The 15,928-nt window shown below is 31.4% G+C and overlaps 1 protein-coding gene across 4 annotated transcripts in view; it reads right to left on the reverse strand.

Annotated features, from left to right (window-relative positions):
- Nucleotides 1-15,928, reverse strand: part of LOC134724950 (uncharacterized) — a 31,234-nt gene that overhangs the window by 2,092 nt on the left and 13,214 nt on the right. For all 4 annotated transcript variants that reach the window (XM_063588362.1, XM_063588360.1, XM_063588361.1 and 1 more), the window contains one exon: nucleotides 9,757-9,848. In XM_063588362.1, the coding sequence (XP_063444432.1) occupies nucleotides 9,757-9,848 (92 nt within the window). The remainder of the gene's footprint in view (nucleotides 1-9,756; nucleotides 9,849-15,928) is intronic.

Below are 15,928 nucleotides of genomic sequence, written 5' to 3' on the forward strand. Positions count from 1 at the left end.
AATGTGCAAATATAGGAAAAGTATGCGCTTATATTGAACAAGAACTACAGACTGTATGTAATCATGTTATCTGGAAGAAAAACTAAGATCATTTATAAGTAAAATACGGGAAAACAAGTACAAAATTTTAACAAAATTTCCTTCAAAGATACTAACTTTTGATCATTAAAAAGCTTCTGTCCCAGTTACAAATCTAGGATAGTTAAAGAAAGTTATCGAAAATTTTAAAAACTTTAACCACAGAGTGAATATAATGTTTCCTGACAGAAAAAAACCCTTTGACCATATATAAGTAAAATACGGAGAAAAGGTTGTATTTTTGGTACAAAATTTACTTCTGGATACTATATTATGATAATAAACAAGCTTCTGTCCAAGTTTGTTAGAAAATCCAAGATAGTTTAAGAAAGTTATTACCTGAGATAATCCCTAGTTTTTGGTGGGGTTCGTGTTGTTATTCTTTTTTATGTTGTGTCATGTGTACTATTGTTTTTCTGTTTGTCTTTTTCATTTTTAGCCATGGCGTTGTCAGTTTGTTTTAGATTTATGAGTTTGACTGTCCCTTTGATATCTTTCGTCCCTCTTTTATTAACTTTTAAAAACTTTAACCACAGAGTGAATGTAATGTTTGTTGGTAAAAAAAACTAAGTTCATTTATAAGTAAAATACAGGAAAACAGGATTTTTAATTTACAAAATGTATATCTGGATACTGTCTTATGACCACAAATAACCTTCTGTCTAAGTCTGGTAGAAATCCAGGCTAGTTATTAACATTTCAAAAACTTTAACCACAAAGTGAACATTTGTGGAGACCGACGACGACATGTATGATCGCTTAATATATGTATCGCTCGACAAAAACATTTATATATATGTTTACATCAGCATTTATTTACTTTGAAGCAATATTTCGCTAAACAAACAAGCTTCGTCTATTTTTTGACACTATGTATAATTACATACATTTTATAAAATCAGGAAACTTTTTGTATATAACAAGGTTTGGCCTGTAGTATTGAACGCCATAGCTGTCTTATGTGGAATTCTGATATTCCTTTATGTTGTTTTAATATTAGAGATTTCCTATAAAATGACATACGTACCTAACTCGACGTACGCACGTAACGGGACCGGTTATTGCTAACCAATTAATTTTATTAAATGCGTTACATAAGTTTTAACTAAGTATTCCTTAACTATGAAACCCAATCATAATAAATTTTATCAATATCAAATATTTCTAAGATGATGAAAAACGAAATAAATCATGATTTTTATATATCACGTGCTTATTGAGATTTCCGCCTAAACTTCACTGTCATAGGACCACGTATAAATACGTATCTTTACCTATCATTGGAGTTGTCTTTCATGGTTTTGACAATGACTTTGACTTTCAGATATAATTGCAAAATTTAATGAACCTATTATTTGATATTTGTATTGAGTTTGTTTGTCGTTATCAGATAGATTATTCTTTTCGATTTAATGTTTTATAATATTTAATTTCCGTGGGTATTAATTTATATAGATTTTGTCGTAATTTCAGAAAAAAATGAACTTAAAATGTTAATCAGAACGTGTCTCAGTTTAAAGTTGAAAACTGGGATTGCATCATACTTTATTAAGTATCATTTCAAACGTTCTCTTCTTCTGCACTTAATCTCCTCAATTTACAATCTTCTAAAAACAAATTCAACAGGAAAAACGTACGTCAACGGGAAGTGAATATTTAAAAAAAAACATTACAGGTCATGTACTTCTTTAAATTTAAGTAGTTGACATATACTTTTCTTTCAAATGAAAGTCAACGAACATTAAAGAAAGAAAATTGTAGTTGATAATAATGTGTTTAAATAAATGTGTACACCAATTCCTTATATCTATAATACTAAAATTACGAGGTCCAATTTGTCAGCCGTCATCACGTAAAAACGACGAATCAAAGAATTCAACTTTATATATAACTAATATAGTACAAAGGTGTAGATTAAAAATTACACCACTCCAGGCCCTTTTGTTTTCCACGTAATTAATATTGCCAATAATTAAGAAGTTCCGGGTTGAGTCCGATACCGATACCAATAGTATATTCACCTGTTACCTATTACCTTATCTGTACGTACCGCATCTGACAGGCGCACCAACAAACGGTGTATTCAGGATTAATATGCTATATACACGGGTCATAATCACAGGGTTGACACGACTAAATTGTCAAATTGTTACCTATTGTAGTATTTTAATCAGTAAGACTTTCTAAGATAACAATACGAATACTAAAAATAAATTTAGCGGGCATGACGTAAAACAGCGAATCAAAGAATTCAACTTTATTTATAACTAATATAGGACAATGCTGTTGATTAAAAATACTCCATTCCAGGACCTTTTGTTTTCCAAATAATTAATATTACCAATAATTGATAAGTTCCAGTTCCACGGGTTCAAACATAAAAATTTGAAAGCAGAGAAAACTATATCTTATAATCGGCATAAACTTTATCAGATGAGTATCATGACAATACTAATACTAAAATAAGGCTTGCGCATAGTTATATACTTTAATTCAGTATATCCGCGATATCACGGGTGTGTTCTAGTAGATTGTAATTTAGAAAGTGTACTTGATTATCACTGGATGACTAATAACCTGCATTGACCACTGTGGATAGTAAACTATCAACTTATTATAGTAATTGGCTAAAAATATCCTGTCTCCCAGCATTTCTAATTAAAAGTGGATGAAAATGTCAATTTACATAGTTGCTACATTTTTGAGACAACTATAATGTCACTTCAGTCTTTACGTGAATTTTCTTTTACTCGTATTTATTCAATTAGAAGTAGATTCTAAAGCTATCGCATATATTGATTGAGCAAAATGTTTCAACCTTTGTCTCGCTTTGGAGGTATATACAAAAGTGACAACTATGCGACAGATCCTATAACAGGATCTCCAGTGAAGGTGTTACACGACTGAAAAAAAAACACATTTTATATTCATAATTATAAACTTGTAAATGGGATTGACTGCATGGTAGCAGGCTAGCCTCGAATACAAATTCAATTATTCTGTTGGACCCCCTGATCGAATGACTTTTAGGCTGTATTTTTCGGCTTCTCCACCAAGCATGATGCTTTCACGAGCAAGAGCAGGTATTGGTTTACTCGTAGAAAGACAAGTGTTGCTTTATAGTGGTAACGCTCTCTTGTTAGCTAGCATATGAAAATGCGACTCTTAATTGTCGGGCATGTTTAAAAAGGTATATGTATTTATCATTATAATTAATTTTCATCATCCTCAATATATATGTAATATTTGTCGCTGGATATAAGACATACATCAGTATCATCATCATAATAAGTACTATAGCTTGAGGCATAATCTTCGTCGTAAGTACATTGTACATGTATTATATATAGCTGGAGGCTTCTTCGTCGTAAGTATAACGTGAGGTTTAATTCTTATTTTATATTTTAGCCAGTTTATGTCGAGAACTTATTTTACGCATGCATATCTATGATACATAGTTTTTATAAATATCCAAGTTATAGCCAATGGAGATCATAGAAGTATAATTATCAAATGATTATGATCACACTTAAAACAGATAAAAAGGGATTGACTCGTGAGATTGAAACGAAGCATAAAAACAGCTAGCCATTTCTAGTATTTCCAAATAAGCTCCATGTACCGAAATGATAAGTATCCACAGCTGCTGAACACTATCTTTAAAACAGCTACAACTAATAAATAAAGAATAATTATCCCGTTTATAATAATGATTTCGTACTGTTACACCATTGTCCTAGTACGGATGTGACTGTCCCAAGTCAGAAGCTTTTAAATCAGTGCTTATCGTTTGTTGTTGTGTTTTCGTTGATTTATTTTTAACATTAATTTGGCTGTTAGTGTTTGTTGTTTTACATTTGTCATTTTGGAGCCTCTTATAGCTGACTATGCTGTATGATTGGGCTTTGCTCATTGTTGAAACCCCTTCGTTGGGACTATAGTTGTTAAAATTTCTGTGTCATTTGTTCTCTTGTGAAGAGTTGTCTCATTGAAAATCATACTACATCTTGATTTTTGAATATATCACAAATTAAGAATAAATAAATTATAGACAGACTAGAAAAGCGAGACCTTTTGTCATGTCAAAAGTACAAAGTATCTATAGGACCATTAGTGGTCATAATTGTATAGAAGATTTTATGTAGTGTCCATGTGTCCATTAGATTACACGTTAGTATCACATTTCTGTATTCAGTAAGCTACTAAATCAAGGGAAAAATCTTATTCAGTTTGTAGTCTTAAACTTTTAAATCACATGCGAGATGCCTGACGTTCAGACATTGTTGTTTTTAAAAAGTATTTATCAAAGTCAAACGACAATCATTTATTGAGGATTTTTTTTCGTGTAATACAGTTCGTGATTATGGCCGGATCCAAGATATTTGAAAGAGGGTGCAGTTTTTGATAATTGAATTCACACTGACAAGCGAAGCGATGCAAAAAACAATTTGAACAATTATACGCTAAAAATAATATTGTAAAAAACATGAGATTTTAAAACTTTAAAACTAGTAACGTTGTGCACGATGTTCCTACAACACGACGTTACAACACCACGACGTCGAAGAGAGTTTTCTGAAACTTTTGACGTTCATTTATTCAATTTGCAAGTTTCATTTGCTTTTTTTTATGCAGTTGGTTGATTCCAAATCTGTCTCTATTAATTTTGTGATGTCTATTTACCATGAATTTATTTACCTCAAGTTGTGGAAATCGATTAAATAATTTTTACCCTTAATTCACCTTAAAATGTTATATTGCCGTAAGTAATGAACTTGAAGGAAGGAAAAATGGCACAAAATTATACGGTTTTCAATAAATAAATTATATCAAAACTTTAATCACAGGCTGCTTAAATTGCATGTTGCATATCGTTGTAATTTTTTTATATCTTGATTCAACCCTAATACAAATATATCCGACACTCTGCAAGTAAATAAAACCATATTTACCCTTGATCAATTTGAATTGAATTGTATTAAAAATTTGCTTGACACGTAACTTGTCGAAATACAACCATTGAATAAAATTATTATAACCCGATCTTGAAAATTATTTTCCAAGTCATTTGAAGTTGCTTGCTTTTAAAATGTACTAATCTTCTTCTGAATCGTCCGTATAATACGGTGTTGCATGATTTCAATGAAATTATTATGAAACTGTTTTTGTCTTCTTTTTTTTTAAATTTCACCACGCGATTCGTTTTAAGTATCAGGAATATAGAGGGAGGGTAGGAGGGGTCCTGATCCCGAAATCCCGGGTTTAAAAACCCGAATTCCCGAGGTCCTATCCCCTCTCAATATACAATTGAACAAATTTTGCATATGTAACGTCGAAAAAAACCCGTTTGTTTGGATTTTTCGACGTTTTTCGACGTTTGGAAAAAATGGCTACCGTTTTGTAATGTTTCGTAGCATTTTATTTCTGTAAGACCCAAACATGCAGTTGATAAAAAAATAATCTAGACTTTATGTTCTTTTCGTGTATCTAACTTTTGTTTTGGTAAATTATAAATTACTTATTGAAATATCCGGTAAAAAACCCACATTAATTGCTTGGACAAATGAAATATCAACTTGGACAAAATGGCTACCGCTTGAAAAACGACTGTGTAGTGATGGGTTTATAGAATCTAGAATTTTTGAACTCACGAACAAAGAGGCAAATGTTTGTTCTTTCGGTAGATGGTATAATTATCTCACAATTTTTAGAATTTTTTAGCTATGTCTACTTCTAAAACTACATTTCAGCCGTTAAGTCAACGAAAAACGTCATTGGACATTTTTCTTGTTCCAGCTTAATATGCAGCCATCGAATCAAACGAAATTCGACAAAAGAAAGGCTTTAATTTAACCAAGATCTGACCCACTTCGTTGCTTCTGCCAAGTTTCGGGAAGATCAGAGAATTAGAAAGAGGATCACTATACATAAGAGATAAGACAGTTGTTCAAAAAAGTAACGTTGGACATCCGTTTTTTTCACATAGACGTTAAGCACGTTATTGCGTCAATGCCGTGAAATGCGACAGAGCAATTTGATAAATAGTCTTTCTATGAAAACTAACTAGTTCAGCTTTATGAAATTTATATCCATAGATGAGGCAGGTATTACTGTTTCCAAAAATATTAAAAATATTCTTTACCTTTTATAATAGTTTCAAATAATGATACAAATATTACCAAAAACGTCAAAAATATGCGTGTCAGACGTAACAAATTATTCGCAAAATAACTTTTGCGGGATTTTTTGTGGTCTAATAAAAAGTTTAAAATCCGCGAAAATTCGCATAAATGATAAACGTCTAATATTATTTATGACGCCATTGCGTTTTTTTGTGTTGATCGAACGGTAAAAATTTATTTCTTCAAAAATGAATAATCCTCGCCATGGTCAGGTTTCTGAAAATGCTAAGTTATCAAAATTTATCGCTTTTTAAAATATCAGATGATAAAAAATTTTGTTTTTATAAATTATTCCTACAAATGTGCTTAGATAGACCATTTCAAATCCGGAATTTTACAGCACTCGCACCACAAATAAAAACGCATTGGCCTCGGGAAAATGTCTTGCAAGATTGTCCAATGTCGAAATCGCCGCTTTTTACAAAAACACTGTCAGTTTCAACGTCATTTTATAAAATATTCAATTTGTAGCATATAAAACAGTGCTTTTTCGTAATTGTGCTTTCACCCCACAATACGATAACATACTTTTTGATAAGCTGTTAAGTCGAAATGACTTCGTTTTTTAACAAATCAAATGTCTTGCAAGTTTGTCCACTGAGCAATTTTCTTACGTTTTGAACGTTTTCGATTCGGGACGCTATACATATATGTGTTTTCAAATTATTTCTAAAAGTTTGTTCTTTGTTTTGGTGTTAAACACCACTACATGTATAAGCGACATTTGTTGTATTTTATGGTAGGAGAAGCCGAACATCAGGCGACCTTAAGTTAAAATAGTTGCAATAACTGTCGATTAGGATCGGAGTCGAACAAATCTTGCCACGAGCGTATCTTAAAATTACCATGCTTTTTATCACTTTATATGAACTCATTAGGCCAATCATCCTCCTAGGCCATCGAATTTGAAAGCAGTTCGTATTATCATATGATATATGAACGATATTGCATTGTTTTTAAATAACAAGTACGGTCCGATTTTATGTTTTAAGATCAGAGGACAAAACAAAATAACCAAATTACAAATTTCGAAAATAGATAGAATCATAGAAACCACGATAAGAACTGCAATATATAAAAGTAGTTATAATCTAATAGAAAAAGAAAAACTATCTAAAACGAAAAAAAAAATATGGTAATTTGTCAATAAATACTTTAAATAGGTAAAATATTAATTACAGAACAAAAGAATTTCATATCCGAGACAGAGAGAATTAAATATTGTAAAGAGATAAAGAAACTAAAAAGAAAAGAGCGAAAAAATAAAAGTTACAATGAACATAAAGAAAAATACAACACAAGCCAAATTAGAAGTCCGAAAAGTTCATTTGCTTGCGTATCTACCAGTAGCAAATATTTCATACATATTCAAGACTTTGACCATATCAATCAAAAATGATTACAATCAAAACGAACAAAGTATACTCGATTACCGACGTAAAACGTCAAATGACGTTACCAATTGGGACGCAATATCGTGCGTAACGTCATAGCTTTGTTGTTTTAATCCTCAAATATACTAGATATTACTAAGCATATGACCAAGAGCCATAAAAACATAAAGAATAACATATAATGAATTAGTTTTTATAGTGGTTAGTGTTTGTTAACTTGTTAACAGTTTAATTTTTTTTTTGCGGAGGAAATTTCGAAGATTTTGTTTTAAAACATAGGGGTTGTAGGAACAGCGTGCGTGACGTTTCTAGCGATCGGAAAGGGGGGGGGGGGTACGCTGTCTACCCCTGTATCCTCGGATGCAAGTTTAGGTATACTTAAACAAAAACCTCGCCCCATAATTTGGTATAGGTAAAGACGAGAAAGTACTTCTGAAAAATATATCATTGATATGAATTTCTGCCCATCAAATTATCTTCAATTAAGAGGGTAGACCTTGGAACAGGGAGATAACTCTTTAATTCAGTGATGCGTTTGTAATAGTCAAGTTTTATAAATGTATTTTAAGCATTTTCCTGAACCAGATTGAAAATAATCTATGTATCCTAGAAGCTTAAAACATTTTTATGAATATGGCTGACACAAACGTACTGCTGATTTTAAGAGTCATTTCCCTTAACCTAGGTCTACCACCTTAAATTATAGAAAAATATTATTTTGTTTTAAAAGTCGAGTACACCTTTTACATTCGGGTGTGTTGGAATTAACTTTAAACGTAAAATCTTTTTAAAGAATAAAAAGGCAACCTTCTCGCTTCGGAACTCGTTATTTTAATATGTGTATGCTAAATGCCGTCTTGGTAGTTTTTAAAATTCATAATGTGAGAAGAACTGAAATATGGGTCAAGTGAAATGACAAGAAATAATGGGTGTGTTTGATTACAAGTTGCTAATTTACTTGTTCTATTATAGTATTTATGTCAATAAAATCATTCAAAGTTTAATGACAAAATATTTAAAGAGTAAACAAAATAGTTGGGGTTGATTTTTACTGAAGGCATATTCCAGCAACAATGCATGTAAAAAGAGCAAAACATGCATGCAGTGTATGCTCCCCTCCGTCATGCTTCAAGGCAGTAGGACGAAATACGTTGAGTTAGGTCGGTTATGTCGAGTAAAGTCATTTTATTGGAAATCTCTATAATAACGTAATGATATTTATGTACCCTTGTGTTGCTTCAATGCTAAACATATGGAAATTTTATAGAAAATTCACAGCCTTTATCCTTGTTCTATCATATTTGGCAATTTGATGACCGATATATATAGGAATATTGCATGCAGTGCTAGCATTGATTTCCTTAAAACAAGTTTATTAATGTAGTTATTGGTTAGAACAAATAAAAATATGGACCAAATCAAGTACACCTTTTAGGGTGCGCTTGACTTTAGTGACTCAGCACGAGGTATTTTGGAATTTACAGGTTGTTTAGAACTTTTTGCAAAAAATAAACACTAGCACATCATAGAAAAGCAAGTGAGTAATCTATGTTTCAAATCTTATAACAAAAATCTCTGTATTAAAGGCTGTGGATTTTCTATAAAAATCTTGATTTATTTGCCACAAAGTACTCTTTTTCTTTGAAATGCTATGCAACAGTAAATAATAATGCTTTGCATCAAGTTTCGCCCTAGTATATGTCATAAAATGGTCTGTCTCTATTATTCATTATATCTGTAGTTTTGATACAATTGATGTTTGAAAAATTCGTACAAAAATGGCTACAGAAGGGTACATAAACCTCAATAATGGTTTTGACATTACGTAATGATGTTTTAATATAACTCATAATATGGAATTGTCATTACTTAATAATATTTCGATATTACACGATATGGTTTCTTATTGACTTGATATAGTTTTGTCATTACTCAATATGGTTTTGTCAGTACTCGATGTGGTTTCACCAATATGGTTGTGTCATTAGTCAATGTGGTTTTAACATTACTTCATGCCTTAATTTCTTCTCCCTAATTAGAATGATTTAAAATTAAGTATGCCTGCGCACTAATCTGCAAATCTTTGACACAACAACACTTACCTCTTTATCGGCTCACTATAAGTTGTGGTACATTTTGAGTTTTCTGTCAATTTTTGCACCCATTCATCGCATTTCTCATTCGATTCTGCAGTCTGAAACAGGATAGGTATAGTTCAAATATATATGTGTGATCTTACTTTCGGCCTAATTAATATGTGCCTTAGCTAGCCCACAAGATATAAGAGGAAACTATGATTTATTTGTTGAACATTCAAAATAAGCTAAGAAATATCGCCTAATGAATAATTCACTTGCAGTGAAAATAATTCGAACTCATTGAATCCGTATTCATGTGAACTTCCATATAAATCCTAAGTTACAGATGTTTTACACATAAGCAAGGTGTGTTCAGCTACTAACAGGAAAAGATTGATTGAAAACATTAACTAATTTTTTAACTGATTTGATCAACAAAAACTCATTGTTATACAGGTAAAATCGACAATTAACGTATTCCATTTAACTTTCAATACAAAATCAAACAGACCTATAAAAATACAATGCACGTGTTTGCTATCTTTTTTATCAATTTTTATGTTTATATTGGTTTATATGACCGTCGGCAGTCTTCGGATGTCACCAAAATGGTTAATTAGATTGCGTATAGACCATTTTTATATTTTGGTAACACTTTTTACTATTTTACACCATGGGTAAACATGAATTTGACAGCTAATGTAAATTCCGGCATTCTTACAAGTGTTTCTCATATGCTTGTGGACTGTTATCTATTTTGAAGAGATATATATCTCGTATCACACTGTACAGATATGCATTATTTTGATTGGCTTTATTCAGTATCATTAGACGATTTTACATGTCCATTGGCCTTTTATGAGGTCATTGATAACTTTCAACCGTTAACCCTCTTGCTGCCAACCGTTTTTCAAGGTTGCATTTCATATGCCGGAAAATACGACAGCTCAACGTCTGTGACGTAACATGCCAAACAACGACGTCATTCGATATATGACGTCACGACAAAATGACCACTACATTTGGGACCAATTGGAGAAAAACATGACCCTGTTTAATCTTCTGTATTTTAATTGAAAGAGATACAGCATTGATAAGAAGCTTGCATAAATTTATTCATGGACATATGTGTCCCTCCGGCACTGCCGGTTTGGACATATGTGTCCCTCCGGCAGCAAGAGGGTTAAGGGCATACGATACAGTTACAGGGAAGGTAATGACGTTGCTAACGTAATTTGTTATTTTCGCGACGTCAAACTGTGACATATCGGGAAAAGATGCATTTTTCGACTGTTTTTATCGTTCAGACTGATTTAATTTGAAAACGAGTTCATGGACCCCTATTTTTCAAAACGGAGTTTGGTTTCATTTTGCATGGAGATTATTCGACCCAAATTTTATTAAACTGTAAATAGAGGATTTTTTTTAATTGTGATAAACATGCAGTAAATAGTTATCAAAAGTACCAGGATTATAAAAATTACGTTTTTTCCTCAATTCATGAACATTTGATGAACATGAGTAATTTCTGAATAAAAAATTGCATATTTTTTAAAGATATTTATAAAATACAGAAATTACCGATTATTTAACAAAAAAAGATTTGTTTTTATCTTTTATAACAAATAAGTTATGTCTTTCTTTCGAAAAAGAAATTACGGCCACAAATCTAAATTTCGAGCAAATATACAAAATTTCGACCTGATTTTACACCAAAAGTAGCACATAAAGGTATATTTTTTATTACATATTTGATTTAATCAGGTAAAAAATAGCTTATATGCAAAATTTCATGAACTTGTAAATACAGGATCAAAACTGTATCGTATGCCCTTAAGACGATGTACAGTAACATTTCGTTCATGGCAATGGACATCTGTGATTTCTTCAATATTATACAAAACACTCACAATGTTCGCATGAAAATCTCCTTTTTGTCAAATTTTATTACTTTTTGAAGCGTACAGCGAGATTAAAAAGTTTTTAAAACCGTCTGTGAAATTTTGACATCGGAACAGAACATATGATGTCATACTGGTATGTTCAAAAGACTAGAGGAACATGACATATGATGTCATACTGGTATGTTCAAAAGACTAGAGGAACAGGACATATGATGTTATACTGGTATGTTCAAAAGACTAGAGGAACAGGACATATGATGTTATACTGGTATGTTCAAAAGACTAGAGGAACAGGACATATGATGTCATACTGGTATGTTCAAAAGACTAGAGGAACAGGACATATGATGTCATACTGGTATGTTCAAAAGACTAGAGGAACAGGACATATGATGTCATACTGGTATGTTCAAAAGACTAGAGGAACAGGACATATGATGTCATACTGGTATGTTCAAAAGACTAGAGGAACAGGACATATGATGTCATACTGGTATGTTCAAAAGACTAGAGGAACAGGACATATGATGTCATAATGGTATGTTCAAAAGACTAGAGGAACAGGACATATGATGTCATACTGGTATGTTCAAAAGACTAGAGGAACAGGAAATATGATGTCATACTGGTATGTTCAAAAGACTAGAGGAACAGGACATATGATGTCATACTGGTATGTTCAAAAGACTAGAGGAACAGGACATATGATGTCATAATGGTATGTTCAAAAGACTAGAGGAACAGGACATATGATGTCATAATGGTATGTTCAAAGGACTAGAGGAACAGGACATATGATGTCATAATGGTATGTTCAAAAGACTAGAATAACAGATATTTTTAACAACATGAAAATGTGTACCATATTAGAATAAGGTATCAAAACGTGTGAGAATTGCATATCGCTTGATATCCACCGTTCTAGTTATTTCATTTAAATAGTAATAATGAACTCGTCAAACGCTCGTTTATTATCATATTGAAATTGAATAACTCCATTTAATATCTAACTCGAATAATTATGAACCCTCTAGCGGCTTACAGCATATCAAGGCTAATGTAGCAATTGGAGATTAGTCGGAAGATCGGTGGACGACTGACATTATTCTTATTAGTTGATATTCAGCGATATCCAATGCTGTCTCGTGTTGAAACCTTTAAAGATTTTCTAAAAGAGAGGTATACCAAAGGGACATTTAAACTCATAAGTTAAAAATAAAACTGACAACGCCATGAATAAGAAAAGGGAAACAAATAACAGTACACAAAACACAACATAGAAAACATAGACTTAGCAACACGAGTCCACCAAAATCAGGTACTAAGTACCAAGTTACTAACTTAAATCATCAAACTAAAATAGCATATCAAGAAAAACAAAAGTAACACGCTGAAATGTTCCGCCTGCTTTACTGACCATTGATGTTATGCTGATAGTCCTTTAAAATAAAGCTTTACTTCAAGTATCACATAAACTTAACATAACCCAAGAATTGAGGTCAAGGTCAGAAAAATCAAAGCAAAAATACATGTTCACCTATATATATAACAATCATTCCATACAACGGATATAGTTGACTTGTTGCTTATATAGTATACAAGAAACAGATCAAAGCCTGAAAACTTTACATTGACCAATGAATCATAGAAATTAGGCCAAGGTTAACAGATATCATTCAGACAGACATATACACCTTATAATCATTCCAAAGTACATAAAATATAATTGAATCATTGTAAACATTATTAGAAAAACAGACAAACACAAAAAAACTGAACTTTAACAACTGAACCATGAAAATGATTTATAAGAAATTACTCGACTTTTTGTGAAACTAAATACGTCCGTCTTCACAGCTAAGTAAGACGTGTATGTACGGATATTCTTCTCATTAAATGTAATGTATATACACGCAGCTACATTAAGGACGCAATTTTGTAAATTTGACGAAAAAAGGGGGGTGAAAACGGAATTGTTAGAATCGGCTTAATGTCAAATATTTCATAGTCGTACATGGACAATAACGAAAGGCCGTTTGATTTCTCATCACTGAACATAAAAATATGACCCCGTGACCATAACACTGTCACGTGACATGCCATTTTCAAATGTTAAAACTGTCGTCTGTATTTGGCTCGAGCACAACCTTTTACCCTTCACCATTCTCATCCAAATTTTAACAATAGGTTAAGCAACTACCAGTGTCACTTAAAAGTGCTGGGGGTCAGAACAGTTTGTTAAAAATGTTTATTTAGAATGATTTTACGTCTTTGAAGGTCAAATTCCGTGATTTTGTCATCTTTGCTTACCTCGTATGACTCTCAGAAACAAAATTGGAGAAACCCCCAGCAAGATTCATGATCGTATTTAAATTCTTAAAATAATTTTCCTCAGTTGGTGGCATTTGTTTGAGATTAAAAGGTTGTGCTAGGTCAAAATATTGAAAATTAAACGAAAATTCTATTGTCGGCAATATTTTAAAGCGCAACAAAGATAACGATTTTGAATCGGTACCGGGAAAAGCGAGGGTTGTTTCCGCGCTTAATGAGAGATGATATAATACGTTTTTTAAATATAAAAGCCGGTGTTTTTAAAATTTATAAGAATATTTACACTTTGTGTGAGTGAATAAAAGTACTCAAGATATATAAGATGTGTCCGTTTTTATTTATGGGACCTTATATTGATTAACTAAAAACGGCAAATCTTTCAATCTACATGTATCTGCAATGATCATGTTAAATACAATTTTGTCAACATGTGACTTTTCATTTTAAAAGAACCTATAATCTTTAAACTTAACAAGATACATTTAAGTGTATACAATGTACCATGTATACTCTGATATATCTGAAAAAAAATTGCAAGCATAATATTCCAACAGAAATTAAGGAAGAAAAAATACTCTACATTTTGTAATGAACTTAGACAAATGTTAGACAAAAATAGATTTTACTTTTACAAACTTATGAGTTTTCAGTCTGTGATCTTACAAATCTAACAATGCAATAACAAAATCTCCAAATTTCAGTAGTAATATAACCCTTTTTTGCAACCCCATTTATACCAGTATTCAGTGTCAGATATGCAAGAATAAATTTACAGAAATTCTATTTGTTAAATTGTGACCGCAAAATCAACCATTGACATATTTGCAACATAAAAACACTAAACAAAATATAGAGATAAATATATCTTTAACATCTCTTTAATGTTATAGAATGAATTTTGCACCCATTAATTGTATATTTTATTATTTTAAAATCTCATGGTAAGATTGTATTGCAAGAATTTACAATTAATTTATGAAATAATATTGTTACAAATTTATGCTATAAGCACGAATTTAACCATCTTTTAAATCATAATATATCTTTGATATATTGGTAAAGTGAATCAAAGCAATATGTTTTTTAAGTTTGGATATAAAAAAACTATCATGGTCCTATAATTTGGTTTAAATTAAAATGATATGAACTTACAAGTATCTCAATTGTAACAGTTAAAGGTTACATATAAAAAAATAATGTACAAATATATTAAATTTAACATCTGTTACACTTACTTTTAAAATGCAAAAAGCGTGAGTGACCTAGGGATTATAGTGTTTTGTCATATTAAATAACGGTCCATAATTTTTTATTGTCAGCAATAAGAACAAATAATTTTCATTCCTCACACATATCTTCTTCAGTTTAATTTTAATTTTGAATGTATGATGCTTTCTACGATTGAATACATTTATTACAGTGCTTACAATGAATTACCGTGGTTTCCAAGTGATATAAAATTAATGCGTTGTTCGGTCATTTGTTGACTATTTTTCTCTATTTAAATTCCTCCATAAGACTTTTTTTTTTAGCTTTTGATCATAAACAACCTTCTGTCCAAGTTTCGTACAAATCCAGGATAGTTTAAGAAAGTTATTAAAATTTTAAACTTTAACCACAGAGTATTTGTAATGTTTACTAGAATAAAAACTCCATTTATAAGTAAAATAGGGATAATCAAGTTTCTTTTTTACAAAACTTTAACCGCAGAGTGAATATTTGTGGAAGCCGTTGCCAATGCAATGTAGAATCGTGATGTCTCCCTTCTATGACAAAAGTCGGTGACTCAACAAAAATGAGATGTGGTATGATTGCCACACATGATCAGACAGAAAATGAAGTGGCGATAAGCAATTATATGACTTCATACAGTCTTAAATAAGTTAGTGCTGATAATATAAGTAAAACAGCATATTCCAGATAGTAAAACTTACAAGTACATGGTCAGTATGGACTTCTTT

This window comes from Mytilus trossulus, chromosome 7 (assembly GCF_036588685.1).
Source record: "Mytilus trossulus isolate FHL-02 chromosome 7, PNRI_Mtr1.1.1.hap1, whole genome shotgun sequence".
Taxonomy (NCBI): domain Eukaryota; kingdom Metazoa; phylum Mollusca; class Bivalvia; order Mytilida; family Mytilidae; genus Mytilus; species Mytilus trossulus.